Below are 18,819 nucleotides of genomic sequence, written 5' to 3'. Positions count from 1 at the left end.
GCTGCGGTCCACAGGTGGCTCTAAGGCTTCACGTCCCCTCATGGCCCATGCCGACTGACAGCAAGAGGAGAGGAGCATGGCGATCACTTGAGAGCCTTCAGGGACTAGACCACGTCCTCCCACACGTATGACCGATGGCGCCTTCTTCCTAAAGGACCCCATGCACAGTCTCACTCCGAAGCCCAGTCTAAGGGTGACATACAGTCCTCTCATTAGACCAGATCCTACTCCTGTGTGCTTCTGTGACCTATGGATGAAAATGCAAGTGACCTTGACTTACCCAGTCCCCCTGCCAGTTGACAGCGAGGTAGGAAAACCGCAGTGGAGCTTCCGTTTGGACGAGGGAAAAGGAGAAGACTCTGAGCCCACAGAAATGCCCGCCCAGTTCTTGTTGGATAGGAATTATGAAAATTTCCTGCTTAATGGGAGGGGGAGTTCTGACTGGAGCCCCCATTCTGCCCTCACTGCACCTCGAGGTCATTCTCGAGGGAGTTCCTTTGTGCCTGTCACCCCCCTTGGCCTCGTCTAAAGGGACAGGAACACTTCTTTCCTGCAGTACTTTGTCAGCCACCTTCCAGCTCACGGAAGGCTGGCGAGCGCAGAATTATTCTGAGTCTTGCACAAATCTTTTTATTTTTTATTTCGTTTCCTGCTATTAGTTTTATTCCTGTGTTATATTTTCTTTGGAAAAAAAAATTTCTTCCCAAGCTTGCAAGCTTCTGATTTATTTCTTATTAGTCAGTCTCACGCGGTCCTTACAGTTCCCAAAGTTCTTGTGTAAGTCATGACTCACGAATCTGATTTATTTCTTCGTTTCATCTCTGTAAGGCCCCCACACCCTTTTTTCTGTATTGAAGGGTAGCTCCTAGCTTGAGTATTGTGATACAGTACTTGGGAGGGGCCCACCTGGGAGGGGCCCACCCGGGAGGGCCCCCCCCCATCCTGATCTTTGCCTCAGCACCGAGTTCTTTTCTTCAACTGAGAAGTTGCCATGAGTGTTTCACACAAAGCTTTTAAAAAATTGCATCCTGTACACTCAGGGCCTTGGAATGGTCAACTTTTCCAGCTCCGGACAACTGTGAGCTTCTGGATGCTGGCATTCGCCTTTCTGCTTACCAACCAGCCGCCTCTTCCCTGAGCTATGTTTTCCTTTTATTTGCTCCTTGACAAATGTACTCAGTGACAGCTAATCCACGCTAGTAAGCTCTGTTTACAGACTCTCAGCTGAAGAGGCTCAGGATCTGCCTCCCAAGTTATCACGACAATTTCACCGAGTGATTTGCTGCCGTAGAGCATGACTCTCTAGCCACCCGGCAGCCGCCCTGTCACCTGCCGATCAGCTAAGGAAATGACTCCTGAGTTTAGTGTAGTTCGTTTAGTTTGTTGTTTGTTTGGTTTTGCTTTTATAGCAGCTCTGTACTTCAAGGTACTGATTTGTGATTTGGTCAGGGTACCCCAACTTCTGCGAGAAACGATGCCAGATCTCACTGGCTTAATGCCACAGAACACAATTCCTCGCTCGCGTGATGGTCTAATGAGTGTGGCATCTTCCTTTCCACAGAGACTCATAGCTTCAGGCTGCATCTCTTCTGTGGCCCCCAAATGACCCCGAAGTCTCCTACTGGACAGCCAGGCAGGAAAACATGGGGGTTCGTGAGAGATCAGGGGGCTGAGACCGAAAGTGGCACATGACATTTAAGCCCCCATTTCTTTGGCTGGAACTGTCACATAGGTTTGGTGTATAATACGATCTCCGTACAGGACTGGGGAGGAAGTAAACAGATTTGCTGCCAAGCGGCTCCCTTTCTACATTTTGCATCTATTTAATTGGGCCCAGAGACAAAGGCCAAGAGGCAAGGCTTCCACACGCAGCCTTCCACTACGTCCTGCCCCTCGCCGCCTCTTTCTACGATGTCCTTCTCCCTTCACTAACCCCACTTCTCTCTATTACGACGATCACCGTCTGCTTTTAGCCATTCGTTTTCGCCCCGTGGGATTTTTCTTTTTAGTCTCCACCTACCTGGTCTGCTACCTACTGTCAAGACTTTGCCAGTCCAAGGTCCAATCTGCTGCTACACTTGTTTTAATGAAGCAAAAGTATGACCATCTTCCTCCAGGGCTTTAAGTCTTCCAATCGCTCTGTGACTTTTAGGATAAGCATCCAGTCTCTTAGGAATGCGAAGCCCCCTTACCGATCTGCCTTTATTTGCCCACGAAGTTTTATTTATTTATTTTTTTCGCCTCTCTCCTCTCTGCATTCTTTCCTTCAGCCAACACAAGCCACTTCCTTAAATTAGAGTTTTTATTTTGACATAATCGTAAATTCGCATGTTGTTGTCGGAAATAATACCCCAATGACTTTAACTCCCGAAACCCACCATGCCTCCGCCTCCCGCATGACTCTCCAGAGCGACATCGCTCTCCGGCTCTTACCCACAACGTGCTCCTCGCTTCAGCCGTTACCTTCGGTGGGAATGGTCTGCCTCTCCCCTGTCCCCATTGCCCACCCCCCGCCCTGTGACGTGTCCTCACATCCACACACCTTCCGGGCGTTCGCACTCTGCACACTCCATGCAGAAGCGGGCCTCCGACGGGCCCCAGAGAAAGAACCTCCAGGCCTTCGGAAAATCCTTCCCGCCAGGCCTGTTTCTGCTGACCTGGGGACCAAGGCCGCGTGGATGGTTTGTGCTTCCAGTGATGTTTACATGCGGGTCTCGGGCCAAACTCTATCCGTTTGATATCCGGAGGGAGTGGAGACTGAGGAACTAGGGCTGGCTCAGTGGGCGTTCCCGCCTGTGCGACCGACCAGCAGGGTCCTCGGAGAGCGAGGCTCAGGCGAGCCGCCCCGGCCGGGGGCGCCCCGCACGTGCTGGCGCCCAGCGCTGCGGGCGGCGCTAGTGCCATCTGTGCCAATTCGCCAGGAGAGGCCAACGGGCAGGTCGTGCCTCGTCTCCCCTGAACCCTGTCCCGCTTGCCTTGGCTGATTCCGACCTCTCTCCCCTTGCTGTAATAAACCGCAACCGAGTGTAGCGGCTTTTCAGAGCTCCGAGTCCTCGTTGACCGCTGTCCTAAGGCTGGTCTCGGGGACTCAGCACGGCACAGGATCCCATTTCAAAACTAATTAGCTGCGTGACCATGGACAGATAAAAACTCTTAGTTTTCTCATCCCATACGTGGGAGAGTAGTAATAGCGCTTCCCTCATTCGCGAGAGTTCAATTTAAAGCAGTAGACTTACAATTAGGGGTCAGTACATATCAGCTGCCATCACTGTAGTAAATACTGTAGCATGAGCTTTTCTATGTTATTACTTATTTTATAGTTTTTGTAAATATCTTAAAATATCTGTGGACTCTTCCATCAAAGGCGACAGTGACGTTTCTATAGCCAGCCCACCATCGTTGCATATCCAAGTCTTGTTTTTTCTCCATCACTGTCACTAAAACGGCTCTGGGCCTGCACGTTCTGAGGTCCTTCTTTAGGATTATTTCCTTAAGACACATTCCGGAGATAAAATTTATGGGTCAAAGGAATAAACACTTTAATATTTTCTGACGTGTGTACCAATAGGTTGCTTTCCGAAGCACGTGTACCATTTTGCACCTTTAAAAGCAAAGTAAAATTTCGTCCATTTCCTCAGACCCATGAGGGCATAGGAAATAAATGATTTCTTTGGATCAGACATCTCAGAGTAACCTATCATCCTAATGTGGCCATAAATTTCCTGAGAACGAACTGAAAAAAAAAAAAAAAAACTTCTGCTCTCTCTGGTTGTGAGATGGAAGGTCCACGTTTGCACAGACTGCAATTAAATATATCCCCTATTCACTCGTCTGTGCATAAGAAGAGTATCCAGCTAATAAGTGCACCCTAATGCAGAGAAAAAAACAACTTCTATTGGCAAATCTGCATCTATTAGAGAGGATTAAGGAGAAAGAAAAACATTGTTACTTTTAGTTTCACAGAAGGAATTAATTCATTAGGCAGAGTTATGCTAATCACATTCATGCGTAATGTGATAGTCTTGACACGAATGTTTGCACAAATCCGAGGCAGGAAATGAATATTTTTCCAGAGGTGGATTTTAATTTTGGCTTCTCCAAGTGTCTTGCTGTCATTATTGCATTTTCACCTTACCTACACACTTCTTACAATAAAAGGGGGGGTGACAGGTCACATAAAATTTGTAGCAGCAGATTAAAATTCGATCCTTTTATCTTTATGTCGGAACTTTTAAAATGTCTCGGCTCCCGCTGATGACTAGTGCGCAGGGAGGCAGCCCAGACGTCTGCGAACTCCAGTCGGCAGAGGAAAGCAGACCACGAAGTAGCATCCTGGCATCTCCGGATGCTCTTAAAGGGTGAAGACTTCGCCGGCTCATCTTACCTCCCTTCCCCACCCCACCAACACCCAGCAGGGAGCGTTCAGAGGGGCTCTCTAAGGTTCTACGGTGAGGGCTTTTTGAGGAGTGCCGTGCAGAAGCCGTGGCTGGCAAATAGGTTCTCACTCGCGTGGGTCCCTCCCATCTACCTCGCCCAATGTACCATCCGCTGTGCGTCAAACCACCCTGTCCCCGGCCTTGCGGCAAATGCCGCCTCAGAGCCCATGGTCGGATTGTCCTTGGCGCCCGTGCTGTCCTCTGCATTCAGGTACAGCCAAGTCCTGACCCCCCTGCGGCCTCGGCCGAGCGCGTCTGTCCACGACTCCTTCTGTCTTCCTTCTGCACGCTCCACGGACTCGGCATATCGCAGTCATAATGACACTGTGACACAGAAGCTCGTGTCACAATGATCTCTGTACCTGTCCACTCACTTCTATTAACGATCAAGCTCGCAAGGAGAGGAGTTTTGTCTGACTAACCTTTATATTTCCTGTGGAGATGCACACATAGCAGTCTTTGAGGGAAAGCCAGGCAAACGAATAAATGAGCGTGCTGAGCTCATTGGCCCGTTAAAGGCTTTGTGCAAATGTGCACTATAGCAGGGTTTTAGGGACGTTTGTTTCTTCTTTAATTATATATGCATTATATGTATTTAGGTTTAATATATAATATATAACGTATAGTATATTGTACATAGTGTATACTATTTATATTTACTTTTATATATATTTCTTAAACACCTACTATAGCCCGGGCACCGCTCAGACCCTGGCTCTTTTTGCAATAAGCTGCGTGATTTTAGATGAAGCGCCGGATCTCTCCGCGTCTCGGTTTCCTCACCTGCAAGGTGGAGGCAGTAGTCGAACTTGCACGGGGTTTCACGCGTGCAGTGGGAAACATTATTTAAAGCTCTCAGCACAGTGTTTGCTTCATAACTGATATTCTCCTCCTTCCTTGCTGCTCTGACAAAAATATGTAAATCAGTCAAAAACGCAATGCCTTTTCTAGTCAGTACTCTGTGGTTTTCTATGCTTCATATAAAGGAGAACAGGAAGTACGAAAAACATTTCTCAGAAACAGTCTCGACTAGCCGTCAAGGATGTGGAAAGGGTGTTTGTCACGCCGGAACATGTAGCAGTGTGTCCTTATAGCTCTAGACGTGCCGTGTCTCAACAACCCTGTGAGCTGGACATGGCTTAATTCTGTGTTTTCTGATGTGGAAACTGAGGCTCAGAGCAGTGCAGGGGCTTCCTGCGGCTACTGGACTGGAAGCGCAGGGCGAGTGGGTGTCACCCTGCTCCTGACACCCACTGCACCCGTGCCAGTCTCTGAAACCTTTACCTGTGAGAGGCGCTGCTGCCGAGGCATGCCGAGGCAGGCGCTTGAGCAGAGGGTTCTGCCTGTTATTTTCCCAGCGGGCTCAGATCCCAGGGACCCTCTCGTTTTTGAGGTCCTGCGAGCAGGGCGTGGTGAATCTGTCTTCGAGGCCGCGTGTCATAAGTCCCTCAGCCTTCTCCAGCTCTGCCGGACGCCGCCCGGGCACTGCAGCTGCAGACACAGCCCGGGGAGAGGCCGGGGAGCCGCGATGGGACACAAACGCGCCCGCTCTCACCGGGCCGGAAACTTCTTCTGCCCGAGGTCACGTTTCAGTGGATGTGTTTGCTTCCGGCAGCTGGCTAAGCAGCCTTGCTGACTGTGACAGCAGTTTCCACGGATTTGTTTTGACCCCTCATCAGGCCTGACCTGCCGTCATGCTTCTCTACAGTCTCCGTGCCGGATGTGCTTCGGGACGAGGTTCGCACAGTGTGCCCCGATCGTGGATCTGAGGAGGAGCCGAGGACGCCGGAAATGGCTGCCGGAAGAAACACAGCGAGCCCCTGTCCCTTTTCCTGATCGGGACAGTAAATCGCCCCTCTGTTCTCCTCTGGAACATTTCTTTCAAGGAGATAATGCATTGAAAGGACTCTGGCCTGGGAGCCCGGGGACCAGGGCTTCTGAGTGGTTGTTACTAGGTAACCACAGACGATTCACTTTAACTACAAATTTGTCTGTAAGAATCATTTGGGACAATTGTTTGGAGGAAAAAAAATGCAGATTCTTAAGCTTGTGTCAGATTATTGCATCAGACCCTCCAACGGACAAGTCTGGGACCCTATGTTTTTCACAATGTTATTTTTTTTTTTGGTGGGGTTAGAAACACTGGCCTTCAGGATCTCTGTCCCCTGGCAGCTCACAGTCGGTAACACGTGGCAGAACTTCCATATTGCTGGTTCATACTCCACCTGCCTCAGGTCACCCAGAGGCTTTGCTGACGATGCAAATGCTCGAGCTCTGTGGAAGCCAAGCAAACTCAGATTCCTTGGGAGTACGACTGACGCACTTTGATGACAAGTCCTCCAAGTGATTTTTATCCACACTCAAATTTAGGAACTGCTAATAAAGTTTCTCTATACAGTTTATAAAGTTTGTAGATATTATTGACATCCAAAGGCAGTTGTGAGAATTATAGGAAATGCAGTATTTAGCATAGTTTCTGCCATGGGCGAGTTCTTGATAAATATTAGCTTCAAACATAATAGTGTTTAGTGCTTTTTGGGGGCAGGAATTGCATCTTCAACGTCTGATTTCCAGAACATACTAGAAGGGTATATGGGGGCTGGTCAATGATCTAAGCTGCTTTCGTATTTCGAAAGTGTATGATTTCTTTTGCTCTTTTGGTATTAGAAGAATCGCCAGGGGGAGCCAGGGGGAAGGGCGAGAACTGTGTTTGGACCAGACCGATTCTGATTCTGGTCTCTGTAAGATGCTACATTTGGAAGGTCCCACAGGAACTGCTTGGGTAGTGTCTTCAGAGACGGGCAGGGTGGTTATTATTGATCTCATTTCATGTACAGAAAAATAGATCGCGAGAAGACTGGTGGTCTTGTGGAAGGTTACTTACTCTATTGGCTGGTAAAAAAGCTAAGACTGGAACTCAAACTCTCCAGCTTCTACCTAGAGGGAAGTCTTTCCCATTCCACCACATTGCTTCTCATCATTATGATGACAGGTCTGTCATTAACACAAACTCCATTGTCTAAAACTCTCCTTCCCTTGACTCCGTCCTCTGCACTCATCCCTGTCCCCTTTTGTGATCCCATGTTCCCACATTGGCCCCATCCTCAACTAACATGTGATAAATAAATCAAGGCACAAAGGAAGTTAGCTCCTTCGGTTGCAATTGCTTTTGACAAAAGAGCAGTATGCCTGGGAGCTGCCGGCCCCGTCTGTGACATGATGGTGGCAGTTCAAACACCAGGACTCTGAACAGGTGAAAGAGATTCAGGTGAGAAGTTCTTTCTGCTTCCCCTCAAATCATAATTGTGAAGGCAGCTCCCTCCTCTGTTCATGTCGAAGGCCACTACTGGCAACACGATTATAGACTATCTTTTTTTGTGTGATAAGAGATCCCCAGCCCCTAGGGCATTAACGATATTTAGAGGAAAGCCCAGATTCCGTGGATCACTGATTACTGTGGGATTCAGGCTTCCTCTCTCAGTACCAACGTGAAGATGATGTCAGAGCAGGCCCTGGGCCCCACCAGGACAGAGGCCACATGGACAGATCAAATCCAGCTTAGACACCAGTGTTCTGAGATCAGGCCTGGCAACTTGACCGTGGGCCTCTAGATAGGAAGGTCCGCTCAGAGGCCGAACTGATATAACTTCAGTGTTTCACGAGAGTGGAATGTGATATTTTTATGAATTTTTCTCTGGGATATATTTCTACCTGGAATGCTGCAATATTATTTAATTCATCTTTTACCTTTAAGTACATAAGTAAATTGTCATTGAACTGCACTTAGCACTCAGATTAATTAAAATATACATTTTCATCTTGTTGCATCTTAATTTTTTTCTCACCAATAGTAATTCCTTGAGGGAGTACTTCCACTGCTGACTCTATGATTTTTATTTCAAATATTTTTTGGAAGTTATCATGTCTGTTGTACAGATTAATATACTAAAAACAAACCAAATATTAAACCTGGGAATTAAGTAATTTTAACATTTTAAGAATATGAAGACTGCAGATGATTTAACCTTCTCAGCATCCATCTTTCTATATTTGTAGTATGTACTTCATACTGTACTATCTAAGGAAACCAATATTATCTCATCTCCCACACTATCTGTTGCTTGACACCTCTCGGTCTGCATGCAGTCCAAGGCTATAGTCAATTGATGAAATATATATATTTGGTTGGTTGTTTGTTTGTTAAAAGCATAGATAAGCAATAGTTACATAAGCCCTGACTATTGTTCTTAAGATACACTTAGTATCTTTGAATGTTCTGAAGGAATATTCTTAAGAATGTAATGGCGTCGTCTCTTCCTTCCCTGGTGAAGGATGCTGTACGTTTAGATAGACTAGATTTCCTCTAGAAGCCTCTTAGCAAGGCAGCCATTGAGGAAACGAGATATCGCAGATGTAAAAGCTGTGTGTGGAGACAATGATCAGTGTCAGAGAGAAGATTCTGTGTGTGCAGCGAGGATCATGCAGGTCGCTGCTGGCTCTGGCATGTTTTGGTTATTGGTATGTATTGGCTCTGGTTATAACTCTCATGAAAATTGGTATACTTTCTTTAAAACATTCCGACAGTGGTCTTAAAACACATATTAAATGAAAAAATGGAAGGTATTTTACACATGAAGAAAAAGAAAATTTTGAAAGCATCCGCTTTGTCTTTTGAGGGAAGAGCTGGAGGATATTAACTCTGAAGCAAGACTTTAAAAAATTATAGGAGCAAAAAAACACTGTGCCGAAGAGGAAGGTAGCTGATAAACAAGCTGAGCTGAAAAGGGAGCCAAGCCAGCAAGAGAAAGCTCGAACTTAAAAATCGAGTAGTTAAATTCAAATTGGCACTGGGAACAGCAAGAATAAGACCTGATAATGCAGAAAATGAAATAACCATTTTGGGATAACAAAGATGGCTAGAGGAAAATGGATAATGAGATGAAAATCATGAGGACGGAGAAGGTGATGGATGTAAAAGACAAGTAATCAGATGCAATCTGCTAACAAATGAAGATATGAGCAGAAAACATGGGTGAGAATAATAATTAAGGTTTGAGTGAAAGAAGTGTTCCCGAACTCAGAATACTTTATTTATTGATCAAAAATCTTCACTGAATATGAGAAAAAAAAAAAAGCAGAAAAACACCTAAAAAACTTGGTGAATTTTTTCAGCATTTTATTGTAAACATTTTCTAACATATAAAACAACTGATTAAATTTTACGATGAACACCAAATACATGTCATTTTGATTATATCAGTATAATCTGACTATATTTGTTTATTGCATATCCATCCATCTATTCATCATCCTATGCATCCATCCATCTATCTTATTTTTGAGGCATTTCGAAGTAAATTGTAGACATTTGTACACTCCCCTTAGATTTTTCAGAATGAAAATTAACTAGTGTTTGATATTCGCTTAGAGTGTTTTTGCCCTTAGAGATAAGATTTATGTTCAAGAAAATGAACAGCCGTTGCTGTACCTTCACTGATTTTTGAGAAGGGCATGCGCCTGGTTAGCCCACACCTCTACCCATCAGTTCTGCCAATTCCCCTTCAAGCCCTGCCTTCATCTTCCAGATAAATGGAATCAATAACCAAATATGTGCTGTATTGTAGGAGACTTCTTTCAACCCCCAAATATTTTGAGATCTATTCTTGTTTTTGCTTGTATCATTAGTTTGTTTCTTTTTATCACTGAGTGGCATTCTTTTCAGGAGTAAAGCAGTTTGTTTATTTATTTTCCCGATTCCGGTTTTGGTCTATGATGAGTAAAGCTGCCCTGAACATCTGTGTACAACTTTTGCCTGTGTGTTTGTGAAAATGTGTTCATGTTTCTCTTATGTAAATCCTTATGAAAGAAATTCATAGATTGCAGAGTAGTCGTGTGCTCAATTTTCATGAAACAATATCAGAACTTTTCCCAAAGCTGTTATAAAACTTCACATTCCTGCTAATAATGTGTGATACAATTCCAGTTACTCCACATGTCTGCCAAAGTTTGGTGTTATCTGTCTTGTTAAAATTTAGACATTTCGGTATGTGTGTGGTGGTATCTTATAGTCGCTTTTATTCGAATTTCAATTATGACTCAAGCAGTTAAGCAGTTTTCATTTCCTTATTGTTCATTCATATATCTCTTTTCGTGGAAAGAGTGTTGAAATATTTTGTCATATTTTCAATTGGGTTGTTTGACTTCTTAACATTAAGATTCGAAGTTCTTTATAAATCCTGGAAACCAATTCTTTATAAGTAAGGTATCTGCTTTGAAAATATTTTCTCCAAATCTGATGCTTCTTGTTTACCTTCTTAATACTTTTTGATGAGCAGATATATTTTGAATTGATGAAATGAATTCATATATTTTTTTCTTTTGCGAATATTATTTTCTGTGACTTATCTAAGTAACTATTACCTGTATACTAAGTTATGAAGAGTGTTTCATGGTCACTGGGTGGCCAGGCCATGTGGCCAAAGCTAAAAGGTAAAGGCCCCTCAGGGGAGGGACTGGCATGTGATTCAGGATCATTGAGGACGGATAGATGGCGTGCACACCAGGCTCGAGGGGCCGGCATTGACTTACAGCAGGAGAGCGGACAGCACACGGTCCCGCCACCTGCCGTATGGTGGTCTCCATGCCCTGCGGATCCACCCGCGTGGGCGCTGTGGCTGTGCCCACCCCATTTTGTGCCGCATTAGAGGGGCCCGAAGGGTAGAAACCTGGGGGGTGGGGTGGGGAGGGGTTGCCCGAGGCCATTTACACGGGCATTTAAGCAGAATAAGGATGTCTACATCGACCCTTTAACAGGAGAGGATGTTCTCTCTCAAGGCTGCAAGCCCAGCCCGGCCTGTGAGGGCTCTGTACTGCCCAGTAAGGACGCGTCCGGGGCCCAAGGCTGCTCTCCTGCAGCCGTGCAAAGGGCGAGAGGCCCCACGTGTCTGTCGTTTGGACAGTCCACCCCTGCCCCCGACACTGCTGAGACTGGAGGTGAAGCAGGTCAGGCCCAGGGAGAGCGCTGCTCCCGAAAGTGCAGGTGGAGCTGGGCCTCCCACCTTCCTTCATGGGTACAGTTTGCTGGTGGAGCCTCCTGTAATTTTGAGATTGCACTTGACCTCATCGCTAGAAGAACTGGACCCAGGAGCGTGATCAGGCCTCTCTGGAGGGTGGCTCTCCACCAGGAACCCCAACTGTCTGAACCAGACCAATTAAAGAGCTGACAAAATGAGGCCGAGGTGGGGTGGGAACAGCAGTGACCGTCCCGCCTGCTCCTGGGTCTCCCCAGCATGGTTTCTGCCCTTCCTGACTTGCTAACATACACGCAGCAAGAGGCGCTAGAAAGAGCAGACGCTACCCTGGCCCACCGGCGCGCCATCGGGCTGTTGCGGTGGCCATCGCCATGCTGGCTGGTGAGTCTCGTGCACCCCATGGGTCTCGGAGCCTGTGGACGTTTTAAGTCCTTGTGTCTCCGCCAGACTCTTATTAAGTAGGTGTGCAGGGGGAGAAGGACTGAATTCTGGCATGATACTCCATCATGCCTAGGCCGGCCCCCCTGGACAGGCTGTGCCAGCTTGAATCAAGGTGTCCTGCCGGGCACAGCGGAGGCCTCTGTTGGAGCAAGAAGACGAGAGAATGAAGTTGGCTCCACATCCCACTCTGGGAACCTCCCAGGAGATGCTCTTGTTGGCAATTCCTATGGCGGCCACTGCCCCTGCTGCTTGGCCCCACCGTGCCCAGCCTTGGGGAGCAAGAGTGTCTTCCTCTGTTTGGCTGAGTTCACTTAGCGTAATGTCCTCCAGTTTCACTTCTGCCGTCACCAATAGCAGGGTCCCCCCCGCCCGCACCCCCCCCCCCCCCGTTCTAATAGTTATGCGGTGATATCTCATTGTGGCTTCGATTTGCTTTTCCTTGTTGATTCGTGACCTCGAGCATCTTTTCATGGAGCGACGGCCATTATGTGTGTCTTATTTTGAGAACTGTCTATTCACATCCTTTGCCCATTTTTGACGCGGTTATTTGTTGTCTCGCTATTATTGACGCGCATTCTTACATATTCCCAAAGTTGACCGCTTTTCAGGTGCGTGGTTTGAAGCACCGTCTCCCAGCCCGCACGTTTCTTCAGTCTGCTGAGTATTTCCTTCGCTGCGTGGCAGCCTTTTAGCTTGATGGGATTTTATTTGTCTGTCTGCTGTTGTTGCCTGTGCGTTTGGGGTCATATCCAAAAAAAAAAAAAAAAAAAAAAAAAAAAAAACTCATTGCCCAGATCAATGCCAGGAATCTTTTCCCCTGTGTTTTCTTTTAATAGTTTTATGGTTTTAGGTCTTCAACTTAAAGCTTTAATCATTTTGAGTTGAATTCGGGATGTGCAGTGATATAAGGGCATCATTTCATTCTTCCGCATGTGAAAAGCCAGTTTCCTCAGCCCCACTGACTGGGGAGGCTGTCCTCTCTCCGTTGTGTGTTCTCGGCATTTATAATATACTGATTGTAAGTGCATGGCTTTATTTCTAGGGGTTGGTATTCTTGAAAAATAATCAAAATTACAAAATCAAGAAATAATTCAAAGGGACTGATGCACATTAACACGTTTATTAATAGGTTACAAATATAATAACGATTTATAGATATGTGCTATACAATGAGATCATTAGATATTAAAATGTTAAATTTACTAAATGACTAAATTATTGGTTAGTCGAGGATTTAAAATAAAATTAATGAAGTTAAAATTAGTTTTTAACTCTCCCGCTTTCCTTAAATTAACAATGATCAGGTGAGGTCCTGAGATCATTTCATCTGAATTTCGACTTCAGACAAATAGAAAATTGAAGGACCTTTTTAAAGATAAGTACTTCTACTAGTAGAAATCAAAACTGCTTACTTTTGAAATCACTGCAATAATAAACACAAACGAACAAAGGCGAGAGAAAATACAGACTTTATAAAACCCAGAAAAATGTATTATAATTGTACAACGTTGCCACGGTGACTTCCTGGTGGCATGGAAGGTGGTCATGCTGAATTCTTAGGTTCCTCGTTTCTTTTTATATTTTTCAAATTCTTAGCCCCGAGCTAAGGAAACTCTGTTTAAAAACACTTGGAAAAAATCTTTAAAAGTAATTCATGTTTTGAACCAACTCTGCACCACATTTGATTAACTTTTCATGTTAAAACATACTCTTCACAGAAACTATTTCATTTAATGCCGTGGAAAAATGCATGCTGTATTTCACCATCTCCCTGGAGGACTTATTGTAAACCTCTTGGTTTTACTTATGTTACTGTTTTATAGAAATAAACATCGTACCTTATGAATACCAAAAGTATAACATAGTCTTAATTCATTTGAAAAATGTAAATCTTCTAAGCATTCGAAAAGTTCTTCGGATATATATACAATTACCATACAACTTGAGGAAAATATATAAATATTCATATACGTGTATGTATACATATGCAAAATTCAGAAAAATGTACTGTTAGCGACTAAACCTTTGCATCTCCAAAATCCATGTTGCATTCCTAACCCCCACGGTGACAGTTATCAGAGGCGGGGCTTTTGGGAGGTGACTGGTCTTGAGGACAGAGTCCTCAGGAATAGAGGTAGCATCCTTATCAAAGGGCTCCTGTCCTCCTTCTGCCATGTGGGGATACAAAGAAGAGACAGTGTCTCTGAACCAGGAAGCAGACCCCCAGCACGCACCGAGTCTGCCCACACCTCGACCCCGAGCTGCGAGACACCTCTGTCGTTTATGAACCACCCGGGCCGTTGTATTTTAAAGAGAAGTGTGTCTACTAGTAGAAGTCAGAACTGCGCACTTTTGAAATCAGCAGCTATGGGTTTCAACTCCGGACTACGTCGCGCTGCCAGTTACTGAAAGCACAACCTGGTCACCAGGGAGGCAAAACTGACCGTTGCTAAAAACCCAAGGTAAGCAGTAGTGACTGCTCTTCTCAAAATGCAGTTAGAATCTCCTGCTAAAGAATGTCACAGCACCGCCTCTTCATTTAGTCGTGGGGAACTGTTGTGAATTTACATGAGCCCCAGGAGCAAAAGGCAAGAGCCCGTCTTTGACAAGGTTATAAATGAGGAGAAAAGGACACATGCTTTTTTGGGGGGATCTTTGGGGGTGTGCCATCCGAGCACTTGGCCCTGGCCTGCTCTACGAGGTGAACGGTCACTTTACGGGGAGAGACCGGTGGCAGAGGGGTCTCTGCGAGGGGCAAACGGGGCACACGCCCTGGAGGCAGCAGGAGGGACATCAGTGGGGCCGTCCTGAGGGCCGTCCTGAACTGGCTGGAAAGAAAGTCATGGCGGAAATAGGGTCAGGATGTCTTCCATCTTGTAGGATAAAAACAAACGTCAAAAACACGTTTAGGGGAAAGTCTTTGGATGTCTAGACTGTAGCACAGAGAGAGAAACTTCTGACAACCCATCTGCCCTACAGAGAAGGGCTGTGGGGGACATATTGCCTCTCTCTGCTCCCCGATAACCTTGCCTGCGTCGGGATGCGTTTCGATGGAGAACAGAGATAGAGTGGAGAGGCCGTGCTCCCGGACCCCTGGCCCCCGGCCTTCTGCCCTCCCAGCCTCTCATCCCAGCCTGAGCTCAGACTCACTGGGCATCCGCACTTCCTGGCCTTCTCTCTTGACCTTGAGGTTTTCTTTCTGTGTAGGTTATGCTGACGAGGCCTCTGTCGGGACACCCAGAGTCCCCGCAGCTTCGCAATATTTTACTGGTGCAGAAGTTATATACGATAAGACCTGCACAATGCTCCTCGGGGCTTCAGAGCTGAGAGCGAAAACACCTGTTTGTTTTCATGTTAAAGGCTTGTCCTCCGGTAAAGTTTATCAGAAACTATACATTTGGGAGTGATTAGATTCTTGTTCAACCGTTAATAAACCTGAGACCTTGAACTCTACTTGACAGGGATTTCTACCTTTTCTTATTGGTTAGAACTTCAGTGGGAAGCGAGGGTGAGCTCAGCCTGTTTTCATCTCAGATTTCCAACAGTGGTTCGAAAATAACGTATTGATGCTCCTTTCTTCATAAAAATATCTGTTGATATTTATGATAAATGTACTGACATTAGAGCAAAACCATTAATCAGGGTCTTAATAATTTAAGAAGAAGGTGAGGTTCTGAAAGCATCACGTATGGTATGTCGCCTGCCGCTGAACACCCATGATTTGTTCCAGACGTAGTGGACATGTGCTGACTTTCCTTTCTGGAATGGCCTCTATTCCTATGCATTGTTCCTTTAAAACGTATTTCAAAAAAGATCTGTCCTGTCATGCTTCCCTGTCCATCACAGCTGCATCTGATTTAAAATAAGTCCATGAGAAATCTTCCTTAGAATTTTTCATGCTGGGGTTGTAAAAAAATAAGACATTTTTATTGGTGTGATGAGAAGCCTTCGGAGCACAGGGCAATGCTGCTGCTTTGTCAATGTGATCTCTACGGAGAATGCTGCTTCTGTGAGCCTCGAAGCCGCCTGTGACCACATATGCCTTGATACTCGGAAAAGTGAGACTATGGTAGGAGCAGATGGAGTCAACATCCCCCCAGAAGTGGTTTGGTGACAGTGGAAGAGAGGGTCCCCGCTGTTCCCAGTCATCTGGTCTCTAGCTTGCTCTGGTTCCCGCTTTTTGGGAGTCTGGTTGTTTGCCTCCTCTGGGAGATACTCACGTATCCTTCTACAAATCCTCGCTTGTGCAAGCTTGTTTGAACTGTGTTTCTGTCCATTGCAACCAGAAGTCTAAATTAATACACCAGATGCTTTAAATTAATTTCTGCTCTATTGGTGACTTCCCTACGTGGTAGATATCGATCTCATCTGTAGTTGAAAAAAAGCTAAGCTAAATCATCCATCTCATTCCAAAGTCCAAGCCTTTTTTTCCTACTCCATCTCAATGACTTTTGGAAGTGTTCTGATTAAAAGTCATACAATAGTGATGCAAACAACTGATCACAGGCCAAAGATGGCTGATTGTTCTGAAGCCCTATTGTGAGATGGAAAAATTGATCTGTGGCAGAGACGTGCGATGCCTCTGACCTACCAAGGCATGCCAGGTGTTTTTCTCTCCTCAATAAAGGGGCTAAAGGTCATGCATTCCTGTCCAGGACCAGGGTAAAAATAAGACAGTGGCGATGATTCTCAGGTGTCCAGAACCCAGGCTGCTCGTCTTCTCACGGCCCTGTATTATCTCTGGGGATTTGCCGTTGACACGGTGGGAACTTGGGAGACTATGACGTTTACCCGGCACACAGAGAGGAGGGTGGAGAGAGCAGTCGGCAGCCAGGAGGCAGCCTCCGGAGCCCGACGTGGTGGGGGTGAAGACCAGCGTTAGATGGCGTGAGGGTTCTGAGGGGGCCACAGTTAACCTGCCCAGTGGGTGGTCAGTGAGTGCCCCAGGAACTGATGCAGTTCGTCATGATGCTGTGCTGGGCCTTGGGTTGAGCAGCGCTCTACTCCCAAGGAAGACCAAAGCCCTCCCTGGAAGGTGCCAGACCTTACCTAGGAGATGGTCACAAGGCCACAAGCAGAACAGAGAACATGGTCCCTTTTAGTGAGAAAAATATTCCCAGTGTCCCTTTTCAAGCTCTACACCCAGTCACACCTTCTGGGGAGGAGTGAGGACTGGGAAATGAGATACCGGACGTTTTAATAAATGGATTTTTCGTCATTTCGCCTACATAAGGGAAAGGAAGGAAAATAGTTTTTCCTTTTTGCTCAATAGATCAGCCTGGACATTCTTGAATTCTATAAGTCATTGCGTTTTCTGCAACTTCGTTCACCTGCCTTCCTTTCCTGTTAGACTGCACTCTCCTTGATGACATTTGTATCTCCTGAATCAAAGGTGGTCTCGGGATCACAGTAGGCACTTGATAATTGTTAAATTGGTTACAAAGCCAAAGATTGGGTAATGAAGGTTCAACTTTACCTGACCCTTATAATCCCAGAAAACAGTAATAATTAAATCCCATTCTGCTTTTCTTTCCTGCTATCCTGCAGCAGTCTTTTTGAATGAATGTCCTCTTTACGCAAGTCTGGATTTATCCGTGTGAGATGCTGAGAACCGAGGTGATTTGATATTCAGTAATAGGAGCTACAGACACGAGAGCCTTTTAACCCCAGCGACTAAGGGAGGGTTTGTCACAAGACGCTGGAGGAGGGAGCATCAGGTGCCCAAAGAAGTGGGTGATGGCAGCCAGGGGAGAGGACAGGAAACAACTCAGATAGGTACACAGAAATTTACCTCGCAACTGTGGTCGTCAGAATCCCAAGGGAGCTTGTATTAACTCCACCTCTCCAGTTACTCGGTCGCAACCTTCAAGATGGGGGCCAGGAATCTGCATTATTGAAGACCTTCCCACGTGACTAACATTTACAGTCACATGGAGGGATCTGTGGAACTTTCACTCCTTCACGTGAATTCTCTTGATTGAATCTGCCAGTGTTTCAAGGTATGCATTTATATATTAACGGAACTGAGCTGTGCAATTTAAAATTTTAATCCCTAAACATTTAAAACCAGGTACTCATTTCCAGTTCATGCCCCCCCCTTCTGAACATGAACTTTATTTTAATAGTGATGAAATTTATGAAGCATGCTTCATTTCCCTGATTTACTGTAACATAGCTCAAGTCCTGTTGGAAATGATTAGAGGGCGGGTTCATTTTAAATCATTACTATATACACACAAGCAAAATTATTGGGTTCTCCTAAGCCACCCAGTTAAAATACAGATAACGGAAATAAAATTTCCAGTCAAATTCCTCCTTTCGATGAATCAACAAGGCTTGTCATCACCATATCAAATTCAGGATCAGATGATAAGGGGAAGATGATGAAGAAATGATGACCATTCTTCCTCGATTTGAGTTTATCGTTAGGTACTTGTTAGCAATTGAGTGGATTGACGTATTTTCTTTCTGACTAGATTGGTTGTTTTGGCACATGAGAGGCACAGCCTCAGGCTTCCCAAGACGAGTGACAGACTCCGGTATATGCTTTGGCCCCAGATTTATTTTTTCCTTATTCTTTATCACTCGCCAACATGGTAGGCAGTGAAATGCAGCGGGGAAAATGCCAAATAACACAACAAAATCCTGGAATGCCTTTCGGGGTCAATTTTGAATCCATAAAGTGATTGTAATATTTTCTAATATTCACTCCTCAAAATATAAGAGACCAGTATGGTGTTTCTGAATCTCCTTTAGAGTAGATAGGGAAGGACAAAAAATAAAAAAATAAAATAAAATAAAAATTATTGTGGAGATCTGTATTTTCTTGTAGAAAGACAGAGTCCAGAAGTGTAACCCCAAACAATCACATAGTCGAGACAGAGCATGAGAATGACTTTGCAGCATCCATA

General features: G+C 45.4%; 1 protein-coding gene across 1 annotated transcript; it reads right to left on the bottom strand.

Annotated features, from left to right (window-relative positions):
- Window positions 1-253: 253 nt before the first annotated feature.
- On the bottom strand, window positions 254-3,111 carry LOC107514848 (the record flags this gene model as incomplete). The annotated part of the gene is given in 2 exon segments (XM_016152996.2): window positions 254-2,364; window positions 2,367-3,111. Coding segments are annotated over 2 exon segments (807 nt in total), but the record flags the coding sequence as incomplete, so codon positions are not given.
- Between the last annotated feature and the right edge of the window lie 15,708 nt (window positions 3,112-18,819).

The sequence above is a fragment of the Rousettus aegyptiacus genome, unplaced genomic scaffold (genome assembly GCF_014176215.1).
Source record: "Rousettus aegyptiacus isolate mRouAeg1 unplaced genomic scaffold, mRouAeg1.p scaffold_m13_p_10, whole genome shotgun sequence".
NCBI classification, from domain to species: domain Eukaryota; kingdom Metazoa; phylum Chordata; class Mammalia; order Chiroptera; family Pteropodidae; genus Rousettus; species Rousettus aegyptiacus.
Note: the sequence above shows the minus strand (reverse complement) of the source record. Positions and strands in the feature narration are given on the sequence as shown.